Source organism: Nerophis lumbriciformis, linkage group LG38 (genome assembly GCF_033978685.3).
Source record: "Nerophis lumbriciformis linkage group LG38, RoL_Nlum_v2.1, whole genome shotgun sequence".
NCBI classification, from domain to species: Eukaryota; Metazoa; Chordata; class Actinopteri; order Syngnathiformes; family Syngnathidae; genus Nerophis; species Nerophis lumbriciformis.
The window spans coordinates 13,313,898-13,333,917 of record NC_084585.2 but is presented as its reverse complement, the minus strand read 5'-3'; the positions used below and the strand labels follow the sequence as shown (position 1 = coordinate 13,333,917).

General features: G+C 39.9%; 1 protein-coding gene across 3 annotated transcripts in view; it reads right to left on the bottom strand.

Annotated features, from left to right (window-relative positions):
- Positions 1–257: 257 nt before the first annotated feature.
- The window catches only part of pcif1 (phosphorylated CTD interacting factor 1), a 34,771-nt gene continuing 15,008 nt past the window's right edge, over positions 258–20,020 (bottom strand). For all 3 annotated transcript variants that reach the window (XM_061932770.1, XM_061932772.1, XM_061932771.1), the window contains 10 exons: positions 18,889–19,036; positions 18,736–18,819; positions 18,565–18,664; positions 18,316–18,475; positions 6,709–6,878; positions 6,522–6,608; positions 6,274–6,458; positions 6,110–6,203; positions 2,261–2,436; positions 258–2,184 (listed from right to left, as the gene is read on the bottom strand). In XM_061932770.1, coding sequence (XP_061788754.1) covers positions 1,851–2,184; positions 2,261–2,436; positions 6,110–6,203; positions 6,274–6,458; positions 6,522–6,608; positions 6,709–6,878; positions 18,316–18,475; positions 18,565–18,664; positions 18,736–18,819; positions 18,889–19,036 — 1,538 coding nt within the window. In that variant the 3' untranslated portion in view covers positions 258–1,850. The remainder of the gene's footprint in view (positions 2,185–2,260; positions 2,437–6,109; positions 6,204–6,273; positions 6,459–6,521; positions 6,609–6,708; positions 6,879–18,315; positions 18,476–18,564; positions 18,665–18,735; positions 18,820–18,888; positions 19,037–20,020) is intronic.

Below are 20,020 nucleotides of genomic sequence, written 5' to 3'. Positions count from 1 at the left end.
CATTACGCAGTGTAAAAAAGTTTGGACACCCATGAATTAGGACAGTGAATTGAAAAAAATATGTATTGGAGTCTATACAGAGCACTTACATTGGAGACAACACAAGTCAACAACTATGATGTTTCTTCTTTTAATCAATATTTAGTCCATTTCTCATGAGTTTGGAGTACATTGCAAGCACTCTTGTGTTGATACTGCATGTGGTGCAAGTTCTTCCAAAACAACTTTCAAAATTCAGCCAAAAGATAACAGGCATGAATGTTGAATATATCTTTACTGGGCGTGAAACTGCATTTTGTCTGTCGGCAAGACGTAAAACAGAGCATATGTACATTCTCCAGCCTGCGTTCGCTCATATTTACAAAAGTACTGCTTGCTAGAATTCACAATTGCAAGGATAATTTGAACAAATAAACAAAAAAAAGCTGCTGATTGCAGCTGCAATTTTTGTGTTGGTATTAAAAATCACAATAAACAGACTCTTACAGAACTATAATTTAAAACAATCATCTGTATTCCATAACATTTAAATAGCTGATATCTCCTCAAAACGATAAGCATTTTAAATGTTTTATGAGTCATGTTTCCCTTTACACAGCCTGCAAATCCAAACTTCATTTACACGTTAAGGTAATAGTCTCATGTTTTCATTCATCAAAAAGACACTTTTACAAATGTGGTTGGAAAAGGTCAGTTGATTTGTTTTGTTTTAGCAAAACTTAAACTCAACACAAACATTGAAAGCCAGCAAAGCTCCAAAGAAAGAAAACAACCCAACTAATCACAGAAGCAGGAGTCAACCTAAAATAAAACAGACACTCAATCAACCATCTGTTCAAATAATGGCAATATAGTGTTTTGCATATTGTTCAGCTCTACTCATCGGAAATGAAAACATGGAGTTTTCTGCTCAAGATTCAAGCAGGAAAATATTTAAGAAAAACGTTTCATGCACTAAGAAGCAAACATGACACACGTAGTATGAAATAAACAAAAAAAAAAGGTGCTGGATTGACTTCAGCATTAGTGTAAAGGCAGACACACTTCTACTTGAACATACATATATATACTTTTTTTAATAACACTTTGGTTTAGTTTAGAAGAAACTATTGTAAACAGTACAATGCAGAAAACATGTCTCTTTAAAAATGTTAAATTTAAATCAAACAAAAAGCATGGATGGGAAGTTGAAAGGACATCAACAGATTTGAGATCAGTTTCACTGTACATTATCTACACAGCGGCCAACAGGCGCCTGATTGGACCAATCACAGCAAAGAACACCAGAGGCATCGATTGGGAGGAGCCTGTCCTACTAAATGAAAACAGGTCACAAGATCTTTCTGGGGTAAAGACATTATCTATCTTGTTGTGTGACATCACATATGAATATAAAACACCAACTGTTCTGTATTCAGCTAAATTCATGTCAAACAATTTGATTAAGTCCACACAGAGAAGCAGCTCCTGCTGCTCCAACAGTTGTCTGTGATGTCAAAGCGTGTTTCTGACTCCTCATGCCGATTTCTAACGCTTAATTGAACAGGAGGCGGGAACTGAAGCCACCGGTTCTGCGAGTCCAAAAGGGTGACAAACAAAGAAGATAGCTGCCTTGTCGACCAATCCCCAAGCGCCGTCTGTGAGGGGACCAATGGGAGGTCCTCCTGTGACGTCACAAGTGGGATGTTTATTATTGCTGCAACAGAACGGTCCAAACGTGCTGATGTCAGAGCTTCGACCAATCACAACACAAGGGTACGATATGGGTAAGTGACAAAGGCGGAGGGTGCTACAGATGCTGGTGAGGGAAAAAGTGAAAGGATGGAGTCACAAAGCAAGCCACACCTCCTTTATACAGTGGCTATCTTGTCTTTCGGACTACTGCTGCTGCTGCTGCTGCTGCTGTTGGTGTTGTTGTTGTTGTTGTTGTTGTCATGGCTACCTGGTGAGATCACCGTGCTCTGCATCCTGTCAGCAGGTTTGGGGGCAGAGTCTCTATCGCCTGCAGCTGTGTGGGCAGGGCCAGGAGAGGACAAAGAGGAGGACGTACGTAAGGAAGAGGGGCGGTATGCGGCCAGCAGCTCGGCCAGACGCTCTGGCGTCGGACCCCACTTAGTGAAGCCGGCATCGTTCTGCAGGAAGAGTACTGCAGTACCATGGACCGCCCTGTAGTACATCTCCTCCCTGCAAGTACACACACATGAACATTACTGTCAAAAAATAGTAGCATACAATAGTACAGTAGTGTAGTCTCTAGAACCTCTTGCAGATGTGTTGACTCCCAGAGCGATACTCATGCTCATAGGCCGGGACGTTCATCTGATGACGAAGGAATCGACTTCCCTCCATGCGGCTCAGGGCCGGGGTGACAGGGTCGCGCCATTCAGGAACAAAGACTATGAAGGACAGAGGCTCAGTGGACTTGTCCAAAAGCTCCTGAGTATGACAAGATTTATATGACGTTCACAGAGCAGCAAAAAAAACATAGATGAGCATGTCATTACACATGCAAACCAAAAGTTTTAATAGCCTCTGTGACATGTGGGTATAATATTTAAAGAATGCCCTTTTTTCAATCCAATTCCCATAACTTCCTCCGTCTCAAAACTGATGCCAATAATAACTCATTCATATGCATAATTTTTCTAAATGCAGATTGAAGTGTTTTATGCACACTGTGAGGTTAGAAAGAGTCAAACTAAAGTGAATGTAAGAAAGTGTATATGCAGATTTGTCCTGACACATAAGACAGTATCTTCAACGACGATAAATCGCTCGTAGTCCAACGTCAACATTACCATAATGAAATCAGAAATCACTTAAGTCCTTTTGAAAATGTATAAAATTATATTTACAAAAAACACAATGTTACTCAATCTGATAAAATAAAATAGAGCAACTCCAACCCAATCACAGCTTTACAATACTAAACATAGAAATGTACAAAGCAATTAAGAAAACATACAAATACAGTACTTATTAATTTAGGGCTGTCAATTAAAATGTTTAATCGCAGTTTGTCCATAATTAATCGCAGATAAATATAATTTTTCAGCATTAATAAGTGTACCCTAGACAGATAATTTTCAAGTTTTAATACCATGAATGGACAATTAATTTGCTTTAATTAAATAATTTTAAACTTTATGCTTTTTTACACAGCTCAGCACAAAAAGGACATAACCACCCTTTCAAAGAGAACTAAAAAAATATACCTGCAGTGCGTTGGTGTCTTGCCAGATTTTGTATTTTGTAGAAATACATAATTTGTATTCCTCCTGTAGAAGCACTTGCATTAAGAGGAGCAAGACTATAATTAGATAGAAGTTTTACACATTAGTAACACAAAATGTGGATTGTTACGCTCATGCTTTGATAGTCAAAGATGTTTGGTAATGTAAAATGTGATATTTCTACCGGAATAAATACTTTTGATATTCTGTTTGTTACATGTACAAGATAATCATATTTATTTTGCTGCATGACAATTTAACCTTCTGTATTTATTAATATAATTTAATATTGAGCCTGTTAAACATTCTGTAATTGCAGACTATCAATTAGAACAGGTTATAAAAGAATATACCATAAGTATGGTTATACTGTGTAGTGAACTGTAATTACCCGATGTAGGCTGCAGAGGGTAGTAGCTGGTATGTCTGCAGTATTAGACATTGTCATAGTGGGAGCAAAGAAAAAGAGAAAGTTTTCCAGGAGCCATTGTGTGTGTGTGCGTGTGTGTGTGTGTGTGTGTGTGTGTGTGTGTGTGTGTGTGTGTGTGTGTGTGTGTGTGTGTGTGTGTGTGTGCGTCACGCTTCTGCTTATTGAGTTTGACATTGCTATTTGAGAACATAAATAAAAGGCTGACTTTGTCAAAGACAATCTACCGCCATCATATCGCCGCCGCTATTACAATATACTTTATTTCAATCTACCAGAAAACATGTATTTAGGCAGAAATATCACAGAATAACATTACAAAATATCTTTGACAAAGCATGATAGACTACTTTTTGTAGTTTTGTTGGTTAGACCAGATGTGTAGCATAGCGCTATTATTTTGAAGCCGGACATGTGTGATGGGTATAAGAATATATATTTTGATGAAAGTCTCTGATTAAAGTCACTTTAGACTTCCTCTCTACAGTCTTTTTCTGCTGAGCTTTTATTCCATTGTACTAAAGCAGTTCGAGTAAGAATCTACAATTAACTGTAATGTGTGAAGTTCTCTTTGCAAGCAGCAAAGCTCGCCAGCAGCATTTGTTCCAATGATGTCTCATGGCGATTGAAAATAAAATTGTCTTGTCCTTAGAACTTGCCATGGCTTTGGACCTGAGACTTCTATAATGTCCCGCTTTCTTTGTGCATTTCTGATCACTATTTGCCCCGCTTGTGGCTCCACAGTAACTGGACACCGTTACGCTACAGAACGGGCCAAGGGTCAAAAAAAGAGTCAAGGTGTAGGAACATTAAAATAGTAGCACCATAGTTGTGTAGTCTCATCTACACAGCAATGGTGCGTTCAAGGACAGCTAAATAAAGTGGAAAAGGGAACGGTCGGCGTATCACAATAAAAACAAAACGACAAACATGCAAAAACTGTGTGCTCTCTAACACTATATTATTTTTTACAATAAATGAATTGCGGCCGTAGTCCGGTGGTTCGGGACCACTGGTGTAGCCTACATAAAGTGTGGAGTTACATTGATTTATTTCCTAAACTCTCTGAAGGCAACGTGATAAGGGAACCCCTATCTTTTTATCTAAGCTGTCAGTCACAATGACACACAAGGGAGACTCAGGCCAAAAATCTGAATCTTTTCAATTTAAATCTGAAAAGGAAAGATCTGAATCTAAAAAAATATTCAAACTAAAATTAGAAAAAAACCAAACAAACTAAAATATCAAAATATATGAAAGTGGAAAAAATAAAATAAATAATTTCATCGAAATAATTACTAGAGTTAATCATAATTATTTTCAACCTAAAAAAATGTGTGCACTTAATTTTATTTTGAATACACTTACGGATTTTCGAAATTCAACATCAACAACTTGGCCCTAATTTAGCGCCATACTCTGCCCACTGAGATAAAGATTGTAAATGGCTGACTAGCAGGTTCAGTCTTGGGCTGGACAATTAAACCAATTTTTATCTCGAATTCAGCTTCTCACGATCACAAAAATATTATAACTGCAAAAATGATTAATGTGCAGCGCAACGTGCAATAAAATTCCTGGGCTTGTAACGGTGAAATGGATGAGTGAGCATATTAGTGAAAAAAAGAGCACATCTACTAGAAGTTTGTGATCACACCACATGGTTTCCACTTTTTGTTTGACGGGGCTAGTATGCCAAGCGTAATGTACTTTAAGCACTTATTGATACATTTACAAAATTATTATGCTTTGAACTAAATTACTGGTCAAAATTGCCCAAATATGTATTGCACCAATAATTGTGAGGATTTCTGTATTTAATGAAGATTTTATAAAAAATACTTATGACACAAAAAACACACTTGGTGGTAAAATGAGTGGAAAAGGTAAAAAAGTAAATAAAGAACTTCAAAAAACTTTTTAACGAGAAAACAGAATTTTATTGTTTTGTCATATTACTATTGTTATTTTAATTTATTGTTGTTACTATTATTATCATTTTACTTGTTTATTTGTTAGTAATTTATATCCGGTTGTTCTTTTAAATTATATTTAAAGTTGAGTTTTGGTGGTAAAATAAATAATTGTGTTTTCAAATTGATCAATAATTGTGATTTTAATATCAATCAAAATAATAGTGATTCTTTTTTACTATAATTGTACAGTCCTAGTTCACTCCGTTAATTTCATTTTACTTATGAATAAAGGCGCACAGGTGCTGAGAGCAATGCTGAGTGACCCGTCTTGCACCCGGTTTGAAAGCGAGAAAAAGAAAACAAACACGAATATGGCAATTTATTTAAGTTATCAAATTAATTTTCATTTGATTAATTGCTTATCTGAATGAGGGCGGGTTTTGGAGCTCATTCGAACATGAGCTCCCTTCGGGCAACCACCCAACTGTGAGCTTTAATGTTTCTATCTAAAGGTGAAGGTCTTTGAGCCTCACCTCAAAGTGTGTCACCATGGCATCCATCATCTCTTCACAGAAGGGCGGGTTGGCTTCAAATGAGCCACTGACAGGACAGAAAGACAAGAAAGGCCTGCAAACAAAAACCTTGATATTACAAACACACAATACACCGTCACTACATACAGGTGGGTGCACCTCACCCTCGTGATCCAAAGTAGCAGTCGCTGTCGGGGAAGGCGGAGCAGAACTGCTTAAAGTAGCAGTTGAGCGGCGAGGCGAAACACTCAAAGGACACCCCAAACTGTCGATTCAAGGCCTCAAAGACAGGCACTGGCAGTGCCCCCTGCAGGCCTGTGCCCTCATTAGTGGTGCTGCCAAACATCACCTACACACGGACACACACAAGTCATGAGATATCCCAGATTTGGCTGGCAAAGAGTCAGCTGACCTGGTATCTTTTGAGGAGGCACCACACTCTGGACAGGAACTTCTCAAAGCGAGAGTCATCAATGCAGCTGTACCTGTACAACAACTCCTAAACAAAGCAATGTAGTGGTTAACAGACGTGTCTTGTCAAGCCTAATATCTAAACATGTGCTGCATCTAATGTGAACAGTCATGACACCACTACTGACCAGTTTGCTAAAATGACCCCGGTTCACTTTGACCATCTCTCCTTTGAAGCGCAGGCAGGCCACGTCATTCTCAAAATGAAGTTCCACGCGTGGCAGCGGTGGAGACGGCAGCGCCAGGCGTAGCGGGTAACAGTAGACCAAGCGGGACTGTGGCGGTGATGGGCAAGCTTCTGAATACACATATGACATGACAGAAGGGTGTCAGCTATTTTGGGACTTGAGGGAAGATCTTGCAGCAGCCTCTGGTAGGTGTGTGTGTGTGTGTTAATGAGGCTCAATACCAATTACCTAGTTGTTAGTCAAAATATCATACATATGGACGAGAGATGTCCCGATCCAGGTTTTTGCACTTCCGATCCGATACCGATGTTTTTGCACTTCCGATCTGATACCGATACTGACCGATACTGGCCTATCCGCGCATGTATTACAGTTTAAAGTGGGGCAGCACGGTGGAAGAGGGGTTAGTGCGTCTGCCTCACAATGCAAAGGTCCTGAGTAGTCGTGAGTTCAATCCCGGCCTCGGGATCTTTCTGTGTGGAGTTTGCATGTTCTCCCCGTGACTGCGTGGGTTTCCTCCGGGTACTCCGGCTTCCTCTCACCTCCAAAGACATGCACCTGGGGATAGGTGCGCCCCCCGCGACCCCAAAGGGAATAAGCGGTAGAAAATGGATGGATGGATAGCCTTAACAACTAGCAAGCTGAATTAGGGGAGTCTGAATAATACACAATGGTTGGTAACAAGAAACTGACCTGTTTATTCAAGGATAAACACAAAATACACAAAATTATACATGACAAACAGAAATGGCATCATTGAACTAGGGCTGGGCGATATGGCCTTTTTTTAATATTGCGATATTTTAAGGCCATATTGCAATACACGATATATATCTCGATATTTTGCCTTAGCCTTGAATGAACACTTGATGCATATAATCACAGCAGTATGATGATTCTATGTGTCTACATTAAAACATTCTTCTTCATACTGCATTAATATATGCTACTTTTAAACTTTCATGCAGAGAAGGAAATCACAACTAAAAAAATCACTATTTTTTTCATACGGTGTTGATCTGGAAATGTTTGCCTCGGCATTTTGATGGTGTGGACGTGTGGCACCGAATGGAGATAAGCGTCTCGACAGACGTTACAATATTTGAACAATGATGACGAAAACTGTTTTCTCTGTCGTGTCCTTGTGTCGAAAATTGCTACGCGCTTATTTTTTTTTATTTGATTTTGTGCGTGGCATAGATTTGCCGTGCGCAGAGGACGCTTGAGCAGTGCGCAATTGCACAGGCGCGCACCTTAGAGGGAGCGTTGCTCGCACGGCTGCGCTAGCATCACAGCTAACGTTAGCCATGCTGCTACCTCTCTGCTCGAGGAGGGCGTATACGTATGTGACGTATGACGTGACGTGTGTAAGAAGGTGTGCTTGCTGTCTGTGGGAGGGAGACACAGGAAATAGTGAGAAGAGCCTGTCGTGTACTGCCAGCAGCTAAAAGCAACTGTGTGACAATCCACAGACCTGTGGATGTGTTGAAGGTGTGCTGGAAAATGCGGAACGGAAATTAGGGAGCAGCAGAAAAGTGGAATGTATTATTTAAATCTGTGCGTTAGAAAAAACGGACCGGAGTTTTTTTTAAACTGGATCTGGATCGGCATTTTCCCATGCCTTGCCGATACGCATTTTTTGGCAAATATCGGCAGCCGATCCGATCTAAATATCGGATCGGGACATCCCTAATATGGACAAGGGTATGTGGCGTAGTCGGCGACCACCTGAAGCAATGGAGGAAAAATTGAGTACTTGGCAGAGAGCAGCAGAAGGTGGTGTTGATTCAGGGCGTACGCTCACTCGGCCATGGGCACAATTCCTCCTTCTCATGGCCGCTGCTAGCTTGCTCTTACCCTGAGCATTCATATTACAGCCTGTTTTGCTTGTGTAAACCTTTATAGTCTGTTCTATTACCGTATTTTTCGGATTATAAGTCACAGTTTTTTTTCATAGTTTGGCCGTGGGTGCGACATATACTCCGGAGCGACTTATGTGTGAAATTATTAACACATTACCGTAAAATATAAAATAATATTATTTATCTCATTCGCGTAAGAGACGAAGCAAATGGCAGCAATCGTCACACACACGTCAGCAATCGTCACTCACACGTCAACCAATAAGAATTCGGCGGGGGAGGGTCATGGCAGAAGTGCATTGTGGGTCATAGGTAACTGCTATATGCTACTGCCGCAGCTATTAAAATGGATCACATCAACATTGGCGGTAACTTATAAAAACTGAGAACGACTGAACAAAAATGGCACCGAAAAGGAAATCATATACTGCAGATTACAAGCTGGACGTAGTGAAATATGCAGCAGAGAACGACAATCGAGCAGCAGAAAGAAAGGACATACCAGAGGCAAATCCGGGGAGGAAGATTTCATCGGGTTTAGCGATCGGGAGTGACAGATTGTTTGGTAAACGTATAGCATGTTCTATATGTTATAGTTATTTGAATGACTCTTGCCATGATGTGTTGCGTTAACATACCAGGCACGTTCTCAGTTGGTTATTTATGCCTCATATAACGTACACTTATTCAGCCTGTTGTTCACTATTCTTTATTTATTTTAAATTGCCTTTCAAATGTCTATTCTTGGTGTTGGATTTTATCAAATAAATTTCCCCCAAAAATGCGACTTTTCACTCCAGTGCGACGTATACAGGTAAAAGCCAGTAAATTAGAATATTTTGAAAAACTTGATTTATTTCAGTAATTGCATTCAAAAGGTGTAACTTGTACATTATATTTATTCATTGCACACAGACTGATGCATTCAAATGTTTATTTCATTTAATTTTGATGATTTGAAGTGGCAACAAACGAAAATCCAAAATTCCGTGTGTCACAAAATTAGAATATTACTTAAGGCTAATACAAAAAAGGGATTTTTAGAAATGTTGGCCAACTGAAAAGTATGAAAATGAAAAATATGAGCATGTACAATACTCAATACTTGGTTGGAGCTCCTTTTGCCTCAATTACTGCGTTAATGCGGCGTGGCATGGAGTCGATGAGTTTCTGGCACTGCTCAGGTGTTATGAGAGCCCAGGTTGCTCTGATAGTGGCCTTCAACTCTTCTGCGTTTTTGGGTCTGGCATTCTGCATCTTCCTTTTCACAATACCCCACAGATTTTCTATGGGGCTAAGGTCAGGGGAGTTGGCGGGCCAATTTAGAACAGAAATACCATGGTCCGTAAACCAGGCACGGGTAGATTTTGCGCTGTGTGCAGGCGCCAAGTCCTGTTGGAACTTGAAATCTCCATCTCCATAGAGCAGGTCAGCAGCAGGAAGCATGAAGTGCTCTAAAACTTGCTGGTAGACGGCTGCGTTGACCCTGGATCTCAGGAAACAGAGTGGACCGACACCAGCAGATGACATGGCACCCCAAACCATCACCCAACCATGCACATTTTGCATTTCCTTTGGAAATCGAGGTCCCAGAGTCTGGAGGAAGACAGGAGAGGCACAGGATCCACGTTGCCTGAAGTCTAGTGTAAAGTTTCCACCATCAGTGATGGTTTGGGGTGCCATGTCATCTGCTGGTGTCGGTCCACTCTGTTTCCTGAGATCCAGGGTCAACGCAGCCGTCTACCAGCAAGTTTTAGAGCACTTCATGCTTCCTGCTGCTGACCTGCTCTATGGAGTTGGAGATTTCAAGTTCCAACAGGACTTGGCGACTGCACACAGCGCAAAATCTACCCGTGCCTGGTTTACGGACCATGGTATTTCTGTTCTAAATTGGCCCGCCAACTCCCCTGACCTTAGCCCCATAGAAAATCTGTGGGGTATTGTGAAAAGGAAGATGCAGAATGCCAGACCCAAAAACGCAGAAGAGTTGAAGGCCACTATCAGAGCAACCTGGGCTCTCATAACACCTGAGCAGTGCCAGAAACTCATCGACTCCATGCCACGCCGCATTAACGCAGTAATTGAGGCAAAAGGAGCTCCAACCAAGTATTGAGTATTGTACATGCTCATATTTTTCATTTTCATACTTTTCAGTTGGCCAACATTTCTAAAAATCCCTTTTTTGTATTAGCCTTAAGTAATATTCTAATTTTGTGACACACGGAATTTTGGATTTTCATTTGTTGCCACTTCAAATCATCAAAATTAAATGAAATAAACATTTGAATGCATCAGTCTGTGTGCAATGAATAAATATAATGTACAAGTTACACCTTTTGAATGCAATTACTGAAATAAATCAAGTTTTTCAAAATATTCTAATTTACTGGCTTTTACCTGTATATGTTTTTTTCCTTCTTTATTGTGCATTTTCGGCCGGTGTGACGTATACTCCGGAGCGACTTATAGTCCGAAAAACTGTGGATTTCCTTATTTTAGGTCATTTTAATTATTTTGGGCAAGGTGGCTGCTGTCTTTAATTACACTTCAAAGAGAAAAGATCGCAATAATTTAATGACGTGCCTTTATTACACACACATTTAGTCAAGTCGGGTGAGCAAGCGTGCTGTGGGTTTGATACTTGGATTAAGTTTGAGTCTTTGGCTTTTTATTTCTATTTTAAATGTGGTGACTTGTCCAGGGTGTACCCCGCCTTCCGCCCAAATCCAGCTGGGATAGGCTCCAGCACCCCCGCGACCCCGAAAGGGACAAGCGGTAGAAAATGGATGGATTATTAATAACCTGCAATACTTTATTGTGGACTAAGTTTGCGCAATGTAGACAATATATTATATAAATTTAACCAACAATAGAGCTTTTAATATTAAAGAGAGGTTCACTTTTTCCACATTTTGTTATGTTACGTTGCAGCCTTATTCCAAAATTGAAAAAATACATTTGTCCTGACTACGCTCCAATCGCGTGCGTCTTGTTTACATCCAGTTTCGGCAGCGCTGTTCCGGTGGTCAAAGTCTTTATTCAGTGGCTGAGTTTTCGTTGCATCACCTGTCAATAGTGCACACATAGTAGGCTATATATAGCTATTTATACTGTAACGACCTGCTGGTGATAATATTTTATGTTTGTGTGGTTTTGATTTGATCCGTGCTTAAAAGTGTATTGGTGGAGAATGAGGGAAAGTGTTTGCACGGGAGATAAAAAAAAGTTAAAAATAGCATTAGACTTTGTGTGACTTCTTCTGGAGGCTACAATACATTATATTACTTTAATTTGTTTTCACCTAAGGTCCTGGGTTCAAGCCCAGGTTCGGGTTCTTTCTGTGTGGAGTATGCATGTTCTCCCCGTGACTGCGTGGTTCCTTCCGGGCACGCCGGCTTCCTCCTACCTCCAAAGACATGCACTTGGGGATAGGTTGATTGGCAACACTAAAATGGGCCTAGTGTGTGAATCTGAGTGTGAATGTTGTCTGTCTATCTGTGTTGGCCCTGCGATGAGGTGGCAACTGGTCCAGGGTGTACACCGCCTTCCGCCCGAATGCAGCTGGGATAGGCCCCAGGCTCCCCCACAACCCCAAGAGGGAAAGGCGGTATAAAATGGATGGATGGATGTTTTCACATTAAAAAAACAAAAAACTTATTTTCATGGTGTGGCGGCTATGAATTTACTGTGGTGGTGCGCCACATTCAGTTACATCAACAGGAAACCCTGATAATGTTTCACCGCCATCCAGTGATTTTGTCTGATTATAATTGTGATTAAAAGTGTAATCATTCAATGATGTTGAAAACTTGAAACATCAGTATCAGAATAGGTATGACAAATACGTACCCTGCAACAACTTGGTATTGGATCTATACCCACATTTGTAGTATAACCCAAGACTAATGTAATCCAAACAACAGAACCTTTTACTAGAAGTGTAGATAGAAACATGTTATAGCAGAAAATCAGCTACTGTATTAACAGTAAAATAACAAGTAGAATAGGGGTGCAACGGTTCGTCGACATTGACCACAATAAAATATGTCGCTGATAAATAAATTTATTGACAATAGTCGGTGACGTCATTACTTGTGTAATTCCAGAAGGATGCGAGTCAGAGCAGCTAATCGAACAAAATTGCGTGTGAAAACATGTTAAGTGTGGGAACATTTCCTCTTATGTCAAAAATATGAATACCTTGCTAATTTTGCAAAGCAGATCCTGTTTTTATGACACTACAACTTTAATACGGGAGCATTTAAAGCAGAAGAATGTTGGACATCTGGAGGATGCGATCTCAACTCGGTAAGATAGTTAGCTTGTTACCTTGCTAGTCAGGCGCAGTTGTGTGAGAACATTTTTTAACTATAATTTTAGCCAAAGTCCCCCAGCTAAACTTTGTTGAAATCAATTCAAGTACGTTTTAAAGCAATACCAATTTGCAGTGCAGTAGAAAAAGGCACTAACAATCAATCACACGAACGCACGCATGCAGAGCAACAATGCGCCAATTAAGATTACACATACAATCCATCACATAGCTAAAATGATAAGAATTAATCAATTACATAATGCTATACATCGAGTCTATTAGATTACTAAAATGCCAGGAGTTAATAATCAATAATATACCAATGGGGAGCTTTTTAAACACATTATCCTAAAATTATTGTTTATTTTTTAACAAATTAACTGTCTGATTTTTACATTAAAAATATAATTTGTTTTCAGCCCTTTGCCTGTCCTTGCTTTTAAATAGACAAAAGTTTAATTGCTACATTAATTTTTGTAACAGCCGAATGAGCAGCATAGTTACAGTGTAAACAATTATTTATGAATGAATTAGTCATCTTTGTTGTTAGTAAGTATATGCCTAAAATTATTTCAAGCTGAGTTTGAAAGTCCATGGCTAAATTAGAGCCACTGAATTTGTGTAGGCCTATAATAATTAGGACAGGGCGGTAAACCGGTTTTGCAAATTATAGCAGTATATTTTAGAAAGAGGTAGGCAATATATTGATTTTATCAATAAATTTTAGTTTTTTGTTATAGACAATTTAAAAAATAAAATATCTATGTTTTTCCTCCTCTTGCTCCGACATATTTCTTTGGCCCCCCATGAGGCCCCTTACTTCCTTAGCGGCAATCCAAAAGCCTAGTAAAACATGGCTAATGCTAATGAGAGTGAGACGCTTGTTCCAAAGAAACAAGAAGTGTTTTCACTGCTTTAGAACTTCGGCCACAGGTGTGGAACAAATGATTGCATGCTGCAGAGTTTCTTTAAAAAAGGCAGCAGCACAACAAACTTACCGGTATTCCAGCGTCTGAAACAGCATCGAGCCGAGTGGGGGAAATGCAAATCTTTACAAGGCGAACAAGACCGCAGTAACAACTCAACCTAAGCAGCAGCACACTGTGGTGATATAATTTACACAGGGCACCATGTACAGTTTGATTAAAAAGGAGAAAAATGCACAGAGCAATCACTAAAGCAGTCGCACTGCACATCCAAACCAGACAGATTGTACGTGCGTGTGCTGCTGCAAAACTGTGGTGGAACGCATTTAATCGTCAGTATAGCAATATATATCATGTGCAATGAAGTGAACATTGTGTAACATCAATACACACTAACAAAGAACCCATGATACTTCAGTGTTTTTACTTACGGTACTAAAACAGCGTAATGTCTATGTTTTCCTTGATTATTTATTTGCATACAATGTACAATACTATTTTTTTTAATTTACAGTAGTATTTCATTTAAAACAGTTTGCACTTTATAGATCTGATTGATTTTCATTACTATTTAATGATTATTGGTATCTTTATTGATTTACTGGAGTTGTTTTATTTGCATGCAATGTGTAAAGAAGTTTTAAGTTTACACTATTAATTTCAATATTGTATATTATTTATTTGCCTGCCATGTGCAAATGCTGCATTTTTGTTTACAGAAGTATTTTACTCAAGTAGAAGCATTGCCTGCCAGATGAAGCTCTTAATTTAGTTCTTTGAAAAGTATTGCATTTATATCTGGTCTAAAAATAACATAATACCAATTTGAATTCTGCTAAAAGTAAGATGCAGTGACATTACAAATTAATAGTTTTTGATCAAATAAAAGCAAAACGTATTTTGAATTACCTCTGTAAATTGTATTCATTGGTTTCTTTAAAAGGCAGGGAGAAAAAAAAGAAGAAAAAATTGAAAAAAAATATCGTAAATCACATTTTTTGTGAAAAAGATCTGAGATTTTATTTATAGGCCATATCTCCCAGGCATAGAAAAAGTTATGTATTTGAGACAATAACAACACATTGATGTATATAATCCTTAATGTGTTGACGCAGAAGTCTCTGCTCATTCTGATTGCCCTTGGTGCTTCCCTTCCTCCTCCTCTACGTACAGAGTGAGGAGGGGTAGGAGCCGCCCTCACACAAACTCCAGCACAAGGAGTGTGTGAAGCATATCTGTTAATCTTACTGTTTTTGCAGGGAAATCACAAATTTTGTCCTCCTTTCCCGGCATCTTGCCAGTCCTGTTTTTTCCGGATTTTGCTCTCAATGAAAAATCAATTCTCAGCAGGATTGTCGCCAGCAATCTGGTCTGTTTGACTCAAGCCTCTGCATCACTCGGCGCAACACACGTTCATGACAGCACCGTGGCGAGTTGCAATTTACATGATTCTACTAAATTAACAACGCGCGAGAAATGGATGCACTTGAGAATGGAGAAAACCAACCGTAGGAACCTGATCTGGAGTCATGGCAACCCTTTCGCCAATACAGCTTTTTCTGATTGGGTAAGAGTTCTGCCTACACATTAGTGCTTGCGGTGTGGAGGTGTCCTTACTAAGTTGTAATTTTTGAAACTTTCTTGTTTGTCTTGCTTTGGTTCTGTTGAGTTGTCCAAGTTGGGCTTTGATTGTGAAATTTGTCACCTTTTCCCAGACCTCTTCAGGAAAGATATTTTGCAATTTGAGGAGGAATTCGTCAGATTTTACTCTGAGGCTTTCAATTGTAAAATTGACTTGTCTTACGCTCTCATTCAAGAGTTGTTTTTGTGCTTTCAACAGGATTGTGTCTGTCCTGTGGCCTTTCATGGTAGAAAAAAGGTGTAGGCTTGTGGGTATGAGGACATTTTGTTTACATCTCAGGTTAAACCTTAGGTGGGTGCAGTAGTCTGCAACCTTACAACCCAAACTTTTGTATTCCCGCACTATTTTAGGGTATCCACCCAAAATGTTTAGAAAATGTATATGAATGTTCTCATTTATCCAGGACATTGTCATCTCACGGCATTCAATTGATTGCGACTGGACTGTGCGTTTTGTTTTAGAAGACGTTTCGCTGCTCATCCGAGTAGGCTTCATTAGTTTGTACTCATTGACTTAGATTGTTCAGATCTAGTCCAGTGGCTTATGCAAAAACCCCAAATATTTATACTCCAAAAACTAGGAGGATGTGCCTGGGCAAGGATGGTTGTGCCCTATCGTAGTGAGAAAAACAACTGTTTTGATGCAAACTAGCAATCCAGGGACTTGATTGTATTTTTTGTGTTATTGTTACTAGCTGAGCATTTGAGCATAGCTAAAGGTTTGTTTTAAGGAAGATTAAAGATTATCCTTTACTATTTTTGTATTAATTTCAAAGATTTTAATTATTTTTATGTGCAGCTTTTAAATAATTGTATGTGCCTAGTAGTGCAAGTATGCCCTCAGTCATTACATAAGTATACTCTATTAACATACTTGCCAATCTTGAAACCTTCGATTTCGGGAGGTGGGGGGCGTGGTTAAGAGGTGAGGAGTATATTTACAGCTAGAATTCACCAAGTCAAGTATTTCATATATATATATATATATATATATATATATATATATATATATATATATATATATATATATATATATATAAATAAATAAATAAAATAAATACTTGAATTTCAGTGTTCATTTATTTACACATATACACACACAACACTCATCTACTCATTGTTGCACTTGAAAGTGCAATGCTTTGCAGCCAGAAGCACAGCCTTTGAAGGAGCATAGGTGTGGGCAGCATCTGTGAAATTTAATTAGCAGGAAAGGAGTGAGTTAAGGGTTGAATTGTCCATCCTTGTTCTAGTCTCTGTCACTATTTTTCTAACCATGCTGAACACCCTCTCTGATGATGCATTGCTGTGTGGCACGCACAAAAGTGCTTTCATCAAATGCACTAGTCTGGTATCTTCCATCTCTCCCTAGCATGGCCCAAAACCGGTCAATCCTTGCTTCCTGAGGAAGATCTTCACAGCCAAGCATTGTTCCCTCTAATTGTTCATGTGTCTGAGCAAACACAAAAACTCCCTGAGCCTTCAGTGGAGCACATGTGAGCAACATCACATGTGGCAATACCAGCAGCACACCTGTCTCAAACCAATCTTTTATAATAACACTCAAATGAGAGGAGTCATTTTCATGAGATTGTTTTGTAATATTAGTGATTTGGCCGACTTGTAATAAAAGAAATCTTGTTTTTCATAAGCTATGGATTAGTATTGTACAATATGTCTGGGTGGGGGTCCTGCTTTGGAAATCATTTGTACCCCTTTCAGAGATCACATTTAGTTCCCCTTAAACATCCTCATGTTGCACAATGAAATGTAAGCATAGGATGAAGTGTGCATTCCTGTAACTTTCTCTAGTAACAGCATTCCATGATTAATATCAATAAATTAACATTAATAATAAATGACAGTAGAATAAGCACACGTATGACTGAGGAGTCATAGTGTAACTTTGTGTGGTGTTTGAGTTGTCCGACTTTTTGTGTGGCCTTAAACGCACCAGTGGCTTAGTGGTATGCGTGTTGGTGACAGATGACAAGTTGGTTTTGGCCTGGTTTGTACGGCAGAAAATGACTAGTTTTTTCGAGATATACGTTTTTTACTCATTTTTTTGGTGTGGTTATGGCCGAATATAAACAGTTTTGCTCAATAAAGTGATCGATATAATTCCTGTCCTCGAAGCATCTCGATAGACGTTACAATAATTGAACGGTGTTGACGAACACCGTTAAAGCCGCTTGTTGTCACTGTCACTCAGAGTTGCATTGCAAAATTACACAGAATACATGTGTTTGTTTTGTTTAGAATTCAGATGGGATTTGATTTGGTGCGCGGCATATATTTGCTGTGCGCAGAGGACGCTTGAGCAGTGCGCTATTGCGCAGGCGCGCACCTTAGAGGGAACGTTGTGCCAAGCACTTGGTACTCCACTACTTCTTCCCGGAGGCTATCCAGGTCCAATCGCAGCTGCGGCTTGGAACTTACAAGCGTATTTCTTCATCTTACTCGTCGTCGGCGTCGCCATGGCTGTATTTTTCTCGTTCTTCTGCTTCGTCTCCTTGTTGTGTGTGCAGTTGTGCACTCTCTAAAAGCCGTAGATTTTATAACGTGATTGGACAGGCACGCTGTTTATATCTTGGGAAAGGGGACGTGAAAACAGGCTGTCCTCACTCAGGTCCGCATAGAGCTGGAGGGGACGTGGCCTCCAGCTCCGGCTGAAAATCGGGAGATTTTCGGGAGAATATTTGTCCCGGGAGGTTTTCGGGAGAGGCGCTGAATTTCGGTAGTCTCCCGGAAAATTCGGGAGTGTTGGCAAGTATGTCTATTAATGCTGTGTGTGAGTGTCTACCTGTGGGTGGGTCCGGCAGCAGACTCAGGTGTGTGTGTCTCAGGCGACGACTGTACTCTGAGGACAACTGGTAGATTTTGGAGCAGATACCCTCCACTGAGTCTTTGGCGACAGCGGTTACATGAGGACCACACTGTTGCCTCAGGTGCTCCAGGCGGTCCTGCGCACAGTCACATGACCACAAGTCAGGTGTGGAAGTGACTAAAGCAACAGGGACCTTAGCAGAAAGTGTGGAAGGTCAAAGTTTACCATGTAGTCCTCTTTGCTAGCAGAGTGATCCCGGCGCAGCCAACTCATGGTGTCTTCTGCGTTCCACTTCACCACCTTTCTGCTCTCTGGGCTGGCGTTCCTATGAAGGTCAAACGTCAAATTGTTAGCCTCCTGTCAGCTCCAGCGGCTGATTGGCTCACAGTGGCCTACCTGGAGTCGATCATCTTCTTGGCAGCTTCAGCGTATTTAAACAACAGCTTCCTTGCCTCTTCCTTGTACTTGATACGAGACAACCTGCCAGACACAAGAAATCATCACTATCATCACCATTATTATCATAATCACATACTATGATACACATACCTGATAGGAATGTCGTTCATGACTTCTCTGAACATGGACGGAGATATGATGGGTTCACAGTCACTCGGCAACAAGGGGTCAAGACCTTTATCAATTACTTTTCTCTCCAGCAGCCAACGGTTAAACGACTCCCGGGGCGGATCAATACCTGTCACAGACACAGACGTGACTTTCCCTTTCACCAACATTAGGAAAACCAATTCATGTCAGGTATGCAGCAAGTGAGTCAACAACATTTTGAGATTTGTATGCAGTCATTGTCTAAACTGCATAATTGTCCATGGCGCATGTGCATGTAGAAACACACATATTTAAAAACTAATTTTGTGTTGCCGAATTGGAAACACTGATCCCTCCTGCCATGTACCGGTACTGTTATTTTCTGACAGACTAGTTGCATATGAGCTGTGTTAAGAATTAAGATGCATACCATCCAGTGTTTACCCTTGATGTATTTGATTGTGCCGGTGCACCACTGCAACATATTAGATGCCCCACTTTAAAAATTAGGGTTTTGTACGTCAAAACAAAATAAAGTTATACAACGTATTTTAGCATCAAGAAGAAAACAAACAGTCTGACGGTATTTTTAGCTTTTATTGCCAATTTATTGCTAACAACAGGCTTAATTCCAACAAGTATTCCCTCTGTGCACACATGTCCGCTTCCGTGTTTCACTCTTAGACCCTTAACACTTTCTCATTCTTCACCAACACTGTGTGTTCACAGACCGTGGGAAAATGAACATCATGACACACAAACATACACATTAACATTGGCAGGTTGCGCACTACTATATTGACGTACATTTATCACCATAACAGTGCTGCCGAAACCGGTTGTTGAGATGACGTAAGCCATACGCACGGGGATGTCTGGATCGGAGATGACACTGGCGGCTTTTTAAGAGAGGAAGGTTCTTAGCAGCGCGAGGCAAGTGTGACGTCAGGCTCTCTGCAGCTCGCTTTCGTCGCAGACATGAAGCGACAGAAGTAAAGAGTCTCTAAACATAAGTACAGTCTACAATAACATTAGAAATAGATGCTAGATATGTTGCCAGTCATTTTAATATAGAACGAGTGACAAAAAAAGATTGGAGAAATCTCTAAATAAAAATACATTTTACAACAAG